The sequence below is a fragment of the Bufo gargarizans genome, chromosome 6 (assembly GCF_014858855.1).
Source record: "Bufo gargarizans isolate SCDJY-AF-19 chromosome 6, ASM1485885v1, whole genome shotgun sequence".
Taxonomy (NCBI): Eukaryota; Metazoa; Chordata; class Amphibia; order Anura; family Bufonidae; genus Bufo; species Bufo gargarizans.
In genome coordinates, this window is record NC_058085.1 from 201,787,256 (window position 1) to 201,804,014 (window position 16,759).

Consider the following 16,759-nt stretch of genomic DNA (forward strand, 5'->3'; position numbering starts at 1 on the left):
ATTTCGTCACCAGCCTGCCAGCCAATGATCGTGGCTGGCGGGCTGGCGATTTTTAAAATGTCAAATCACAAGCCATCTAACACATCATATTAGTAAATATGATGTGTTAAATGGCTTCCCTGCTCCTCTGCTGGTCCTTTTGGTTGGTTTGTTCCAGCAGAGGAGCAGGCTTCACAGTGAGTAGCACCAAACACCACACATAGCCCCAGATCACCCCCCTGCACCCCAATTAACCCCTTGATCACCCCTTCTTGCCCCTGTCAATCACTAGTGAAAGGGAAAAAAGTGATCAGTGTAAACGGTCACTTTTTTTTTTTTTTTCACTGGTGTTGACTTTTAGGTTTTAGGATAGTTTAGGCCCCTTGGTTAGGTAGTTTAGTGATCGGTTAGCGCCCAGCCCACCGCACCGCAGTCACTTATTCGCTGATTAGCGTATCGCTAATCAGCATTTGTACTTTTATAGTATCTGGAAGTGATCAAAACTGATCACAGTCAGATCTATAATAATATTAGTGTCACCTTAGTTCGCCCTCCACCCAAAACGCAGTGTTTGCCCGATCAGGCCTGATCGGTCGCCCACACGTGCGTTCACCCACGCCCGCCCCGCCGCAGTGACAAAACATATATTTTTTTTATCACTGCACATTCACTTCACAAGCGCTGCGGCGATAAAAAAAATCAGTTTTGATATTTTGTATCAACCGCAGCGGCCTCCGGTACTTCGCTAGCCTCCCATTTGTAAGACAGGCTTGCTTTTTTTCTTGGGTAGTCTCAGGGAATACCCCTAAATTTAGTTGCCCAAATGTCAAACAGGGGGTATTCTTCTGAAGAGGCCTACAGGCTTCTGACCCAGTCGGATGAGGAATGGGAACCCTCATCTGACGAATCTAGCGGGTCAGAATATGAACCTGTAGAAAGCAGTGGCAGTCTGACTCAAAGTTCGGACGAGGAGGTTGAGGTCCCTGATAGCACCAGGCGTACCTGGCCCCGTGTCGCTAGACCACAGGTTGCGCAGGATCCGCTTCAAGGGCAGCAGAGTGGGGCTGGCGCTGTCAGATTACGTAGTGAGGCATACACCAGCAGCGCAGTCCATCCTGGACCTAGTACCAGCACTGCCGTACAACATGGTGAAGTGGCGAGCACCAGAAGGGCAGTTGAAGCTGGTACGGTGGCACGTGCAGTAGTTACCCCGTCGCAGCCACAGACAAGCCCGTAGAGCCCCTAGAATCCCTGAGGTGCTGGCAAACCCTGATTGGCAGTCCCCAACTTCAGCAGCACCTGTAGTTCCCCCTTTCACCCCCCAGTCTGGAGTTCGGGTTGAGACAGCTCAGATCGGTTCGGCCCTGGGATTTTTTGAGATGTTCTTGACTGCGGAGCTCTTGGACTTAGTTGTGGCAGAAACAAATCGGTATGCCACACAATTTATAACCGCCAACCCGGGAAGCTTTTATGTCCAGCCATTCCGGTGGAAACCAGTCCAAGTTTCCGAAATTACAATTTTTCTGGGCCTTCTCCTCAACATGGGTCTAACTAAAAAGCATGAATTGCGGTCATATTGGTCCACTAACCCAATTCATCACATGCCCATGTTCTCTGCTGCTATGTCCAGGACACGATTTGAGACCATCCTGCATTTCCTGCACTTTAGCGACACCACCTCCCGTCCCAGAGGCCACCCAGCTTTTGACCGGCTCCACAAAATTCAGCCCCTCATAGACCACTTCAACCAGAAATTTGCAGATTTGTATACCCCAGAGCAAAACATCTGCGTAGACAAGTCCCTAATACATTTTACCGGGCGCCTTGGCTTCAAACAATACATCCCAAGCAAGCGCGTATGGGGTCAAATTGTATAAGCTCTGTGAAAGGGCCACAGGCTATACCCACAAATTTCGTGTCTATGAGGGAAAAGATCAGACCCTGGAGCCGGTCGGTTGCCCTGACTAACTGGGGAGCAGTGTGAAGACAGTCTGGGACTTGGTGTCACCCTTATTTGGCAAGGGGTACCATCTTTATGTGGACAATTTCTACACAAGTGTGGCCCTCTTCAGGCATTTGTTTCTAGAACAGATTGGCTGCTGTGGCACCGCGCAAACTAGTCGCGCGGGCTTCCCCCAATGGCTCGTTACCACCCATCTTGCAAGGGGGGAGAGGGCTGCCTTGTGTAACCAAGAACTGCTTGCGGTGAAATGGAGAGACGCTCTCCTCCATTCACGCAGACACAACAATCCAAATTGAGCGAGCAACCCGTGCCATTGAAAAGCCCCTCTCAGTCCACGACTATAACCTTCACATGGGAGGGGTGGACTTCAATGACCAGATGTTGTCTCCGTATTTAGTTTCCTGACGCACCGTACGATGGTATAAGAAGGTGTCTGTATATTTAATTCAATTGGCTCTGTATAATAGTTTTGTTCTCTACAGTAAGGCTGGGAGAACACGATCCTTCCTCAAATTTAAGGAAGAGATCATCGAGAACCTCCTGTACCCAGGAGGTTCCGAGGCCCCATCCACCAGTGTAGTTAGCCATCTACACGAGCGACATTTCCCCAATGTCGTTGCTGGTACCTCAACCCAACCGTCACCCCGAAAAAGATGTTGTGTCTGTAGCAGGAGTGGAATAAGGCGTGACACCCGCTATTTCTGTCCTGACTGCCCTGACCACCCTGCCCTATGCTTAGGGGAGTGTTTCCAGAAGTACCACACACAGGTACACCTAGCATAGGGATCACATCTCACCAGGACAGGCACACAGGGCTATTAGGGCCCATTCACACACAGAGCTGCTGCAAACCTCTCCTTTCACCTGGGACAAAGTGCATAATGCACTTCGCCACATCTTTGGGCGATTTGCGCTTTGCACATTGTCCCATGGGGAAGGAGAGGTTTGTCCTGTAAAGGTAAAAAAAAAAAATCACCAGTAAGAAAAAAGGTTAACGTTCAGTTCAAAAAGTTAAAGTTTATATGTTCTGTTCAAAAGTTATTATAAAGTTAATAAAATTATTGCGTTGCGGCCTGGTTTTTTCTTTTTTGTTTTTTTTACCTTCCAGGTGGACCAACCGATCGACCAGCCGCAGCACTGATGTGCATTCTGACAGAAGCATTGCGCTGCTGTCAGATTACACACAAGTCGGTGTATGCGGCGCTGCAAGACGAGATTTCTCCTCTGCAGTAAAAGATACGTTTGCCGAGGCATATGAGCTGAGGAGGTGGCGGTGTTCATAGGCTTTGGCAAACACTTTGTATATAAAAAAATGAATAAAAAATCCCGGCAATGATTTATTCATCCACATCGATTGATGTGAATGGAGAAATCTGTTTTGCCAGGGCATACGAGCTAAGTGGGTATGGATGTTGGGTGGAGCTCCTATGTCCTGGCAGACGCCTTTCTTTTTTGGCAGAGATTTTTTCATCCACATTGATCGATGCGAATGAAGAAATCGTGGCCGTTCATTTTTTTTTTTCAGCCCACAGGCTGAACGGAAAAAAAAAATCTCATTACCTGTATGCTCAATATAAGGAGAATAGCAGAAACTCCTAATGCTGGCCCTACATGTAATGATTGCGGAGACCCTCAAATGCCAGGGCAGTAGAAATACCCCACAAATGACCCCATTTTGGAAAGAAGACACCCCAAGGTATTCGCTAAGGGGCATATTGAGTCCATGAAAGATTGAAATTTTTGTCCCAAGTTAGCGGAAAGTGAGACTTTGTCAGAAAAAAATAAAATAAAATCTAACTTATGCCAAAAAAATAAAGAATTCTATGAACTCGCCAGGCCCCTCATTGAATACCTTGGGGTGTCTTCTTTCCAAAGTGGGGTCACATGTGGGGCATTTATACTGCCCTGGCTTTTTAGGGGCCCTAAAGCGTGAGAAGAAATCTGGGATCCAAATGTCTAAAAATGCCCTCCTAAAAGGAATTTGGGCACCTTTGCGCATCTAGGCTGCAAAAAAGTGTCACACATGTGGTATCGCCGTACTCAGGAGAAGTTGGGGAATGTGTTTTGGGGTGTCATTTTACATATACCCATGCTGGGTGAGAGAAAAAAGTTGTCTTTTGCCGAGATATTTCTCTCACCTGGCATGGGTATATGTAAAATGACACCCCAAAACACATTCCCCAACTTCTCCTGAGTACGGCGATACCACATGTGTGACACTTTTTTGCCGCCTAGGTGGGCAAATGGGCTCACATTCCAAAGAGCACCTTTCGGATTTCACAGGCCATTTTTTACAGATTTTGATTTCAAACTACTTCCCACACATTTGGGCCCCTAAAATGCCAGGGCAGTATAACTACCCCACAAGTGACCCCATTTTGGAAAGAACACACCCCAAGGTATTTCGTGATGGGCATAGTGAGTTTATGGAAGTTTTTATTTTTTGGCACAAGTTAGTGGAATATGAGACTTTGTAAGGAAAAAAAAAATCATCATTTTCCTCTAACTTGTGACAAAAAATAAAAAGTTCTATGAACTCACTATGCCCATCAGCGAATACCTTAGGGTGTCTACTTTCCGAAATGGGGTCATTTATGGGGTTTTTCTACTGTCAGGGCATTGTAGAACCTCAGGAAACATGACAGGTGCTCAGAAAGTCAGAGCTGCTTCAAAAAGTCGAAATTCACATTTTTGTACCATAGTTTGTAAACGCTATAACTTTTACGCAAACCATTTTTTTTTACCCAAACTTTTTTTTTTATCAAAGACATGTAGAACAATAAATTTAGCGAAAAATTTATATATGGATGTTGTTTTTTTTGTTAAATTTTGATTAATAACAAAAAAAGTAAAAATGTCAGCAGCAATGAAATACCACCAAATGAAAGCTCTATTAGTGAGAAGAAAAGGAGGTAAAATTCATTTGGGTGGTAAGTTGCATGACCGAGCAATAAACGGTGAAAGTAGTGTAGTGCAGAAGTGTAAAAAGTGGCCTGGCCATTAAGGGTGTTTCAGCTAGGGGGGTTGAAGTGGTTAAGTAGTGAGTTTAGTAAAATAAGGGGATAAGCAAAAGTATATTCTCTCTTAAAAAGTAGATTTTATTTTCTGTTACACATAAGGAAAAGTAGAACTTATTCTGATTTTACAATCTCAAGCCGAGATCACCAGCCGAGTAGAAAAGTTAAATTATTGGTCTTCCGCACAATCCACAGTGGTCGCTGGTAGCAGATGTAGGAAGATTTGCACTTTTACTTTGGTCAGAGCTGGTCATCACGAATGAATCTGTTGCCTTCTGAATGCTTTCCATAGTAAATATAGCGGCATTTCCCTGCAACCCCTGAAACATAAAAATAAAGAGCGGTTATGGTCACACTGCATCTAATTGTGATCATATAAACATATTAATTTCATTTCTCAAAAGTACTTTGGAAACCTACATCTGGTGTGCTTTCTATAAGCATAACCCCTTCAGTACCGAGCCGTTTTTCACCTTAAGAACCAGGCCATATTTGAGAAATCTGACATGTATCACTTTATGTGATAATAACTTTGGAACACTTTTACATATCCAAGCCATTCTGAGACTTTGCTTGTGACACATTGTACTTCATGACAGTGGTAAATTTGAGTTGATATAATTCAACTCTATTTATAATAAAAATCCTAAATTTACAGAAAATGTAAAAAAAAAAATTGTTTAGCAATTTTTAAAATTTTGAATTTATCTGCTTTTAAGGCAGATATTGATACCTCATAAAATAGTTATTACTTTACATTTCCCATATGCCTACTTTATGTTGGCATCATTTTCTAAATGTAATTTTATTTTTAGGATGTTAGGCTTAGAATTTTAGAAGCAATCCTTACAATGTTTAGAAAATTTCCAAAACCCAATTTTTAAGGATCAGTTCAGTTATGAAGTCACTTTGTGGGGCTTACAAAGTAGAAACCACTTTTAAACATCCAGCAACTTATTCAAAACTGATTTTACAAAAACTGTATTACCCCTTTAGGTGTTCAACAAGAATGAAAGAAAAATGGAGATGACATTTCTAAATTTTACTTTCTTGACAGATTTGCCATTGTAATCCATTTTTCCGGTAACAAATCAAGGGTTAACAGCCAAACAAAACGTAAAATCTATTACCCTCATTTTGCAGTTTACAGAAACTCCTCTTATGTGGTTGTAAACTGCTGTATGGGCGCACAGCAGGACTCAGAAGTAAAGGAGTGCCATATGGTTTCTGGAGGCAGATTTTGCAGGACTGGTTTTTAGGCACCATATCACATTTGAAGACCCCTGATACACCCCTAAAGTAGAAACTCCCCAAAAGTGACCATTTTAGAAACTAAGGGATAAAGATGACAGTTTTATTGGTACTATTTTGCGATACATATGATTTTTGATTGCTCAATATTACTCTTTTTGTGAAGCAAGGTAACCAAAAAATATCTGTTCTGGCACAGTTTTTATTTTCAGTTTTTTACAATGTTCACCTGAAAAGGTTATGTCATATGCCATTTTTTATAGTGTGGGTTGTTACGGAAGCGATGATACCAAATACTTTATATCTACTACTTTATATCTACTTTTATTAATTTCAGTTTCAGTTTGCAAAATATAGTGTTTAGTTTCAGTTTACATAATAAAGCATTTATCAAATCATTAGATTTGGCTTTCGATATCACCTCTATGCTGATGACACCCAACTATACCCTTCATCCCCTGACATCACACCTGCTTTACTCCAAAACACCAGTAATTGGCAGCTGTCTCTAACATCATGTCTTCTCTGTATCTAAAACTGAACCTCTCAAAAACGGAACTTCTTGTCTTTCAATTTTGGTCTGCAGCACTATCATAACTCCTGTGCAACATGCCCGCTGTCTTGGGGTCACATTTGACTCTGATCTTTCCGTTGTTCCCCATATTCAATCACTTACATGCTCTTGTCGTCTCCACCTCAAGAATATTGCCAGAATCTGCCCTTTTCTTACAGTGGAAACCACAAAAACTCTTGTTGTTGCCTTGATTCATTCTCGTCTTGACTACTGCAACGTATTACTAACTGGTCTCCCTCTCACTAAACTCTCCCCCGTTCAGTCTGTTCTAAATGCTGAAGGCAGGCTCATCTATCCATCTATCCGCTACACTGATGCTATTAGTCTGCGCCAGTCACTTCACTGGATGCCCATCCACCACAGAATACAGTTCAAACTTCTCACTCTCACCCACAAAGCTCTCCACAGTGCTGCACCTCCATGCATCTCCTTCCTCATCTCCATCTACCACCCTACTCATGCTCTCCATTCTGTTAGCGACCTAAGATTAATAACCTCCATAATTCGTACCTCTCACTCCCGTCTTCAAGACTTTTCTCAAGCTGCACCTACTCTCTGGAATACTCTGCCCTGGGAATACTAGGTCAATCCACAACTTCTCCACCTTCAAACATGCCTTACAAACACATCTTTTCAGGCAGGCTTATCAAGCTACCTAAAATGACTTTCCACGGACTATACCTCCCCCCCACCAACTCCTCTGGCCTAATCTCGATCCTCTAGTAGTCCCAAACACGAAGCACCTCGGCCAGCACCACTCCTGTCAGTTCAATAATGGCTCAAATCCGACTTATCACAATTACATGTCACCCCCATTTCCTTATAGAATGTAAGCTCTTGCAAGCAGGTCCTGACTCTTAGGGTTTCAGTTGCATATTAGCCAGTTACGTTGTTTTGTACATGAACCCTATGAATTTGTAAAGTGCTGCAGAACATGGTGGCGCTATATCAATACATGTTATTATTATTATTATTAGGGAATGTGAGAACAGGTTGTAATTTATAGTATACAATAAGAAAAAAATTGTTCCACCACCAGGAGCAAAACAGTAACAATTCAGTTACCTGACAAGAATCTGCATAACTAATCAAATGACCCAACACCCTGACAGCCATTATAGTTAATTTTAATTCTGTACATGTGGACATGCATTCCACTTCACCTGACTCCTTTATTACCAGCGTTTAAGTTGCTTACAGATTTATTTCCTGTGGGGTGATAGGAGGAGCGGGAGGCAAGGTTACTAGTGGGGTGAGAGGGGGAGGGGGGAGCAGGGTCACTAGTGGGGTGATAGGAGGAGGGGTGCAGTGTCACCGGGGACCAGTCACATGAGTCCACGGCTCCTTACCTCTCCAGTGGCCCTGTCATGTTTCCCAAGGTTCTCAGGCAGCACACCCCACTCTCCTTACAACAGCCACCCCTGGAGCCGGCTCCTCCTCCTTCCAGTTCCCGCTGGATTCCCCTGCTGCAGGACCTGTATCGCTCTGGCGCACGCCTATAATAACAAAGCTCCTTGCTGTAAGGAGCTTTGCTATTGGTTATTTCAGACACAGGCAGCATCGCTGCGCTGCCTGCGCCGTTCACAGTGCTCACTGCACTGATGAATGTGGCAGAAAAGTCTAAGGCGTATTGGTATGCCTTAGACTTTTTCCAGGGATTTGCACGGGCCGCATGACACAGGTTGGGCATCACTGCTTTAAACTCCTTATAAATGCTTATTTTTTATTCTTATTTCATTTTCTTTGTATTTTCTTCTAGTGACTCTGGTACCAAGGTCCATTTAAAGGGGTTCTGCACTTTATTTAAACTGATGATCTAACCTCTGGATAGATCATCAACATCTGATCAGCGGGGGCCCGACACCAGGGACCCCCGCCAATCAGCTGTTTGAGAAGTCAGCGGCGCTCCAGCAGCGCCGCGGCCTTCTTACTGTTTACCGCTGGCCCAGTGACATCATGACTAGTATCAACTTGCCTGGGCGGGGCTAAGCTCCATTCAAGTGAACAGAGCTTAGCCCTGCCCAGGCAAGTTGATACTGGTCGTGACGTCATTGAGCCGGCAGTAAACAGTGAGAAGGCCGCAGCGCTGCTGGAGCACCGCTGCCTTCTCAAACAGCTGATTGGAGGGGGTCCCGGGTGTCAGACCCCCACCGATCAGATGTTAATGATCTATCCAGAGGATAGATCATCAGTTTAAACAAAGTGCAGAACCCCTTAAGGACCGAAACGTCAGAAATAAAGTCATTCCAGAGCTAATGCTACTCTGTTATTGTACTATATTATATGTAGGACTTGAAATAAAGATATTTTATTTGCATCATACCTAAGAGAGTGCAGTGGTATCTTGCTACAAATGATTGTGGAACATATCCATTCCACTTTGTACCTCACTACCGAGTGCGATCACCATCCTTAGATCCTGTGAGGTGATGGTGACATCACCTCACAGGATCTCTTCTGATTGGCTGCACGGGCGGGCGTTAACTCTCCTCCCCTCCTCATTTCGGCCGTTGGACATTGCAGAGAGAGGAGCCTGCTGCCCGATCTCCACAGTGCACCCCCTGATCTGTGCCCAGCACCCCCTCTTTCGATCCTTCACAGTGCCATCTGGCACTAAAAGGTAGGTTAGGGACAGGGTAGAGAAAGGTTTAGTTCAGGCAGGGAGACTTAAGGGAAAGTTTAAGTTTTTACTGTTGCGTCATCCTCTTAGGGTGTCTGGGGTCCACAGCACAGCTGTGTGACCCTATACCCCCCCCCCCCCCCCAGGGGTGCTGCAGCTTGCCCCCTTGCCCCTCCCCCTTCACCTTTTTTTGGGGTGCAAGTTTTTGTTTTTTTTGTACGCTGACAGTGGCCGGCACTCTTTAGCATCAGGCCACTGTTAGTGCATCGCCCACCCCGAGTTAGAACTATTTTTTTCTTTTTCCCTTTTTTTGGGCCCTTTTTTTTTCCTGTTAGGTTTAGGGAAAAGTCCAGAAACACCTGTGCCCCCAGACACACGCACACCTAATAGATTTATATATGTCCGGCAGACACACACTCCCCTATGGCCTACCGGACGTTCTCGGCCGAGGAGGCATACGCCCTCCTTGCCTCAGAGTCCAAGAGCCCCAGTGAGGACGAGGATGACCCCCGTTCCTTTTGTCACCCGCATCCTCCTCATCTTCAAACGATGATCAGCCTCCATGGAGGTCGGAGACGCCGCCAGGCAGATCGAGGGGACTCCCATGCTAGGGACCCTGTGGCCCACCCTAGTACGAGCAGCTCTGGGGCTCGTACTAGTTTTCTGGCCCACCACGTCAGTCCACCTGAGCCCCCTGCAGGTGAACTTGGCTGGTGTACCCCAGAGCGATTTGAGCTCATGATTCCTGATTTTGTTGGACAACCAGGAATCCAGATTTACACAGTGGGCTTCACTAAATATGACTTTTTTAGTCATTTTTTCAGTGACTAACTGGTAAATCTAATGGTGGAGAAGACAAACCTGTATGCCCAACAGTTCGTCGCTCAAAGCCCGGGCTCCTTTTTGGCTAGGCCCAGTGGCTTGACCCCGGTCAGTGAAGCCGAGATGAGTGGACATTTAGGGGCCTCGTGCTGCACATGGGCCTAGTCAAAAAACCTAGTGCCAGGCTGTACTGGGGTGGGAACGTCCTCTACCAGACCCCACTCTACAGTACGGCCATGACACGCTCCCAGTTTGAGGCCATCCGGAAATGCCTGCATTATGCAGATAATGCAGCATGTCCCCCCCGAGGTGATCCTGCCTATGACCGCCTGTACAAAATCAGGCCGGTCATTGATCACTTTGGGGCCAAATTTTTGGAGGCCTACATACCTGGAAGGGAGGTCGCGGTTGATGAGTCTCTCATTGCGTTCAAGAGGAGACTCATTTTCCACCAGTATGTTCCCTCAAAGGGCAAGGTATGGCGTGAAGCTGTACAAACTTTGTGAGAGTACCTCAGGGCACACTTACAAGTTTCGTGTGTACGAGGGGCGAGATTCCTGTATTCAACCCCCAGAATGTCCCCCCACTCTGGGTGTTAGCGGGAAACTTGTGTGGGACCTTATGCACCCACTGTTAGATAAGGGTTACCACCTTTACGTGGATAACTTTTATACTAGTATCCCCTTGTTCAGGTCCCTCGCCGCCAGATCCACGTCCGCTTGTGGGACCATGCGGAAAAATCAATGCGGCCTCCCTGCCCACCCCCTCCAGGTACCTATCCACATGGGTGATACCTGTGCCCTTACCAGTGGAAACCTGCTGGTGGTCAGATATAATGGTGGTCAGATACAAGGACAAGAGGGATGTCCTTGTACTGTCCACAATTCATGGTAACGGCATCACCCCTGTCCCTGTACGAGGTACCGCGGCAACAGTCCTCAAGCCCGATTGTATCGTCGACTTCAATCGGTATATTGGAGGAGTTGATCTCTCTGATCTCTCATGTGAAAAACACGGACATGGTACAAAAAAGTTGCGGTCTACTTGGTGCAGGTTGCCATGGACAACTCTTTTGTACTGTTCCAGTGCGCTGGGAACACAGGGAAATTCCTCAAGTTCTATGAGGCACCTCGGGAACTGTAGGCGCCCGGATCGTCCCTGGCCATCACTTTCCAGGTGTGGTCCCCCATACTGGAAAGAAGGGACGGACCCAAAAAAAAGTGCAGAGTGTGTCACAGGAGGGGGATACGGAAGGACACCACTACTTAATGTGACACGTGCCCCGATCATCCGGGCCTCTGCATTGATGGTTGCTTCAGGAAGTACCACACTTCCATGGAGTACTAAATTTATAATCCCCTTCCCCAATTTGAATTACATTTAGCCATTGACAATCGATAAAAACTATTGTTCTCAGACTTGAGACACCCACATTTTTTTAATTAAAACTAAAATAATAAAAAAAAGTATACAAATTAGGTATCGCCGCGTCGGTAATAATCTCCTCTATAAAAATACCCCATGACCTAACCCCCCAGATTAACACGGTAAAAAAAGAAAATCGGTGCAAAAAACGATTTTTTTTGTCACCTTAGATAACAAAAAGTTTAATAGCAAGCATTCAAAAAGTCATATCACCCCCAAAATAGTGACATTTTGGTCGTAAACTGCTGTATCACTAAAAGGCAGGGCGCAAAAGTAAAGGACCGACATGGTTTCTGGAAGGCCAATTTTGATGGCCTTTTTATTGACACCATGTCCCTTTTGAAGCCCCCCTGATGCACCCCATGAGTAGAAACTCCATAAAATTGACCCCATCTAAGAAACTACACCCCTCAAGGTATTTAAAACTGATTTTACAAACTTTATTAACCCTTTAGGTGTTCCTCAACAGTTAATGGCTAATGGAGATGAAATTTCAGAATTTCAATTTTTGGTAACTTTACCTCACAAAAATGAAATATAGAGCAACCAAAAATCATATGTACCCTAAAAGTAGGCCCAACAAAACTGCCACCTTATCCGGTAGTTTCCAAAATGGGGACACTTTTAGGGAGTTTCTACTCCAGGGGTGCAGCAGGGGGGTGGAAACAGGACACGGTGTAAATAAACCGGTCCATAAAAATCAGCCCTCCAAAAACCACACGGCGCTCCTTTCCCTCCACGCCCCGCCGTGTGGCCGTACAGTAGTGTATGACCACATATGGGGTGTTTCTGTAAATGGCAGAGTCAGGGCAATAAATATACAGTCTTGTTTGGCTGTTAACCCTTGCTTTATTAGTGGAAAAAATGGGTTAAAATGGAAAATTTGGCAAAAAAATATAAATTCTGAAATTTCATCTCAATGTGCCATTAACTCTTGTGGAACACCTAAAGGGTTAACATAGCTTGTAAGATCAGTTTTGAATACCTTGAGGGGTGTAGTTTCTTAGATGGGGTCATTTAGGCAGTTTCTACTCCAGGGGTGTATCAGAGGGGTTGAAACAGGACATTGTGTAAGAAAAAAAGGGCCATAAAAATCAGCCCTCCAAAAACCACACAGAGCTCCTTTCCCTCTACGCCCTGCTGTGTGGCAGTACAGTAGTATACAACCACATATGGTGTGTTTCTGTAAACAGCAGAGTCAGGGCAATAAAGATACAGTCTTGTTTGGCTGTTAACCCTTGCTTTGTTAGTGGAAAAAATTTGTTAAATTGGAAAATTTTGCAAAAAAATGAAATTCTGAAATTTCATCCCCATTTGCCAATAACTCTTGTGCAACATCTAAAGGGTTAACAAAGTTTGTAAAACCAGTTTTGAACACCTTGAGGGGTGTAGTTTTTTAGATAGTGTCAATTTTATGCAGTTTCTACTCTAGGGGTGCATCAGGAGGGCTTCAAATGGGACATGGTGTAAATAAACCAGTCCAAAAACCATACGGCACACCTTTCCCTCTACGCCCTACTATGTGCCCGTACAGTAGTTTACGGCCACATATGGGGTGTTTTTGCAAACTACAGAATCGGGGCAATAAATATAGCATTTTGTTTGGCTGTTAACCCTTGATTTGTTACTGGAAAAAATGGATTAAAATGGAAAATTTGCTAAAAAATTAAAATTCTGAAATGTCATCCTCATTTGCCAATAACTCTTGTGCAACATCTAAAGGGTTAACGACATTTGTAAAATCAGTTTGGAATACCTTGAGGGGTTTATTTTCTCGAATGGGGTAATTTTTGGGTGGTTTCTATTATGTAAGCCTCACAAAGTGACTTCAGACCTGAAGTGGTCCCTAAAAGTTGGGTTTTTGAACATTTCTGAAAAATTTCTAGATTTGCTTCTAAACTTCTAAGCCTTGTAACATCCTCAAAATATAAAATATCATTCCCAAAATTATCCAAACATGAAGTAGACATATAGGGAATGTAAAGTAATAACTATTTTTGGAGGTAATACTATGTATTATAGAAGCAGAGAAATTGAAACTTGGAAATTTGCAATTTTTTTACAATTTTTTGGTAAATTTGGTATTTTTTCTATAAATAAAAAAGATTTTTTTTTTTTTACTTCATTTTACCAGTGTCATGAAGTACAATATGTGATGAAAAGCTTTTTAAAGTTATCACCACTTAAAGTGACACTGGTCAGAATTGCAAAAAAAAATGGCCTGGTCCTTAACCGCTTCAGCCCCGCTAGCTGAAACCCCCTTCATGACCAGAGCACTTTTTACACTTCTGCACTACACTATTTTCACCGTTTATCGCTCGGTCATGCAACTTACCACCCAAATGAATTTTACCTTCTTTTCTTCTCACTAATAGAGCTTTCATTTGGTGGTATTTTATTGCTGCTGACATTTTTACTTTTTGTGTTATTAATCGAAATGTAACGATTTTTTTGCAAAAAAATGACATTTTTCACTTTCAGCTGTAACATTTTGCAAAAAAAACGACATCCATATATAAATTTTTCGCTAAATTTATTGTTCTACATGTCTTTGATAAAAAAAAAATGTTTGGGCAAAAAAAAAAATGGTTTGGGTAAAAGTTATAGCGTTTATAAACTATGGTACAAAAATGTGAATTTCCGCTTTTTGAAGCAGCTCTGACTTTCTGAGCACCTGTCATGTTTCCTGAGGTTCTACAATGCCCAGACAGTAGAAAAACCCCACAAATGACCCCATTTCGGAAAGTATACACCCTAAGGTATTCGCTGATGGGCATAGTGAGTTCATAGAACTTTTTATTTTTTGTCACAAGTTAGCGGAAAATGATGATGATTTTTTATTTTTATTTTTTTCTTACAAAGTCTCATATTCCACTAACTTGCGACAAAAAATAAAAAATTCTAGGAACTCGCCATGCCCCTCACGGAATACCTTGGGGTGTCTTCTTTCCAAAATGGGGTCACTTGTGGGGTAGTTATACTGCCCTGGCAATTTAGGGGCCCAAATGTGTGAGAAGAACTTTGCAATCAAAATGTGTGAAAAATGGCCTGCAAAATCCGAAAGGTGCACTTTGGAATATGTGCCCCTTTGCCCACCTAGGCTGCAAAAAAGTGTGACACATCTGGTATCGCCGTACTCAGGAGAAGTTGGGGAATGTGTTTTGGGGTGTCATTTTACATATACCCATGCTGGGTGAGAGAAATATCTTGGCAAAAGACAACTTTTCCCATTTTTTTATACAAAGTTGTCTTTTGCCAAGATATTTTTCTCACCCAGCATGGGTATATGTAAAATGACACCCCAAAACACATTCCCCAACTTCTCCTGAGTACGGCGATACCACATGTGTGACACTGTTTTGCAGCCAAGGTGGGCAAAGGGGCACATATTCCAAAGTGCACCTTTCGGATTTCGCAGGCCATTTTTTACACATTTTGATTGCAAAGTTCTTCTCACACATTTGGGCCCCTAAATTGCCAGGGCAGTATAACTACGCCACAAGTGACCCCATTTTGGAAAGAAGACACCCCAAGGTATTCCGTGAGGGGCATGGCGAGTTCCTAGAATTATTTTTTTTTTGTCGCAAGTTAGTGGAATATGAGACTTTGTAAGGAAAAAAGAAAAAAAAAGAAAAATCATCATTTTCCGCTAACTTGTGACAAAAAATAAAAAATTCTAGGAACTCGCCGTGCCCCTCACGGAATACCTTGGGGTGTCTTCTTTCCAAAATGGGGTCACTTGTGGCGTAGTTATACTGCCCTGGCAATTTAGGGGCCCAAATGTGTAAGAAGTACCTTGCAATCAAAATCTGTAAAAAATGGCCTGTGAAATCCGAAAGGTGCACTTTGGAATATGTGCCCCTTTGCCCACCTAGGCTGCAAAAAAGTGTCACACATCTGGTATCGCCGTACTCAGGAGAAGTTGGGGAATGTGTTTTGGGGTGTCATTTTACATATAACCATGCTGGGTGAGAGAAATATCTTGGCAAAAGATAACTTTTCCCATTTTTTTATACAAAGTTGGCATTTGACCAAGATATTTTTCTCACCCAGCATGGGTATATGTAAAATGACACCCCAAAACACATTGCCCAACTTCTCCTGAGTACTGCGATACCAGATGTGTGACACTTTTTTGCAGCCTAGATGCGCAAAGGTGCCCAAATTCCTTTTAGGAGGGCATTTTTAGACATTTGGATCCCAGACTTCTTCTCACGCTTTCGGGCCCCTAAAAAGCCAGGGCAGTATAAATACTCCACATGTGACCCCACTTTGGAAAGAAGACACCCCAAGGTATTCAATGAGGGGCCTGGCGAGTTCATAGAATTTTATTTTTTTTGCATAAGTTAGCGGAAATAGATTTTTTTAGTTTTTTTCTCACAAAGTCTCACTTTCCGCTAACTTAGGACAAAAATTTCAATCTTTCATGGACTCAATATGCCCCTCACGGAATACCTTGGGGTGTCTTCTTTCCGAAATGGGGTCACATGTGGGGTATTTATACTGCCCTGGCTTTTTAGGGGCCCTAAAGCGTGAGAAGAAGTCTGGAATATAAATGTCTAAAAATGTTTACGCATTTGGATTCCGTGAGGGGTATGGTGAGTCCATGTGAGATTTTATTTTTTGACACAATTAGTGGAATATGAGACTTAGTAAGAAAAAACAAAAACAAACAAAAAAATTCCGCTAACTTGGGCCAAAAAAATGTCTGAATGGAGCCTTACAGGGGGTGATCAATGACAGGGGGTGATCAATGACAGGGGGGTGATCAATGACAGGGGGGTGATCAGGGAGTTTATATGGGGTGATCATGGGTGATCAGGGGTTCATAAGGGGTTAATAAGTGACGGGGGGTGTAGTGTAGTGTGGTGTTTGGTGCGACTTTACTGAGCTGCCTGTGTCCTCTGGTGGTCGATCCAAACAAAAGGGACCACCAGAGGACCAGGTAGCAGGTATATTAGACGCTGTTATCAAAACAGCGTCTAATATACCTGTTAGGGGTTAAAAAAATCACATCTCCAGCCTGCCAGCGAACGATCGCTGCTGGCAGGCTGGAGATCCACTCGCTTACCTTCCGTTCCTGTGAGCGCGCGCGCCTGTGTGCGCGC

General features: G+C 43.7%; 1 protein-coding gene across 1 annotated transcript in view; it reads right to left on the reverse strand.

Moving 5' to 3' along the window:
• Positions 1-5,019: 5,019 nt before the first annotated feature.
• LRMDA (leucine rich melanocyte differentiation associated) overlaps positions 5,020-16,759 on the reverse strand; it is a 1,247,498-nt gene continuing 1,235,758 nt past the window's right edge. Inside the window, exon 7 of the mRNA XM_044298852.1 lies at positions 5,020-5,279. Coding sequence (XP_044154787.1) covers positions 5,200-5,279 — 80 coding nt within the window. The 3' untranslated portion in view covers positions 5,020-5,199. The remainder of the gene's footprint in view (positions 5,280-16,759) is intronic.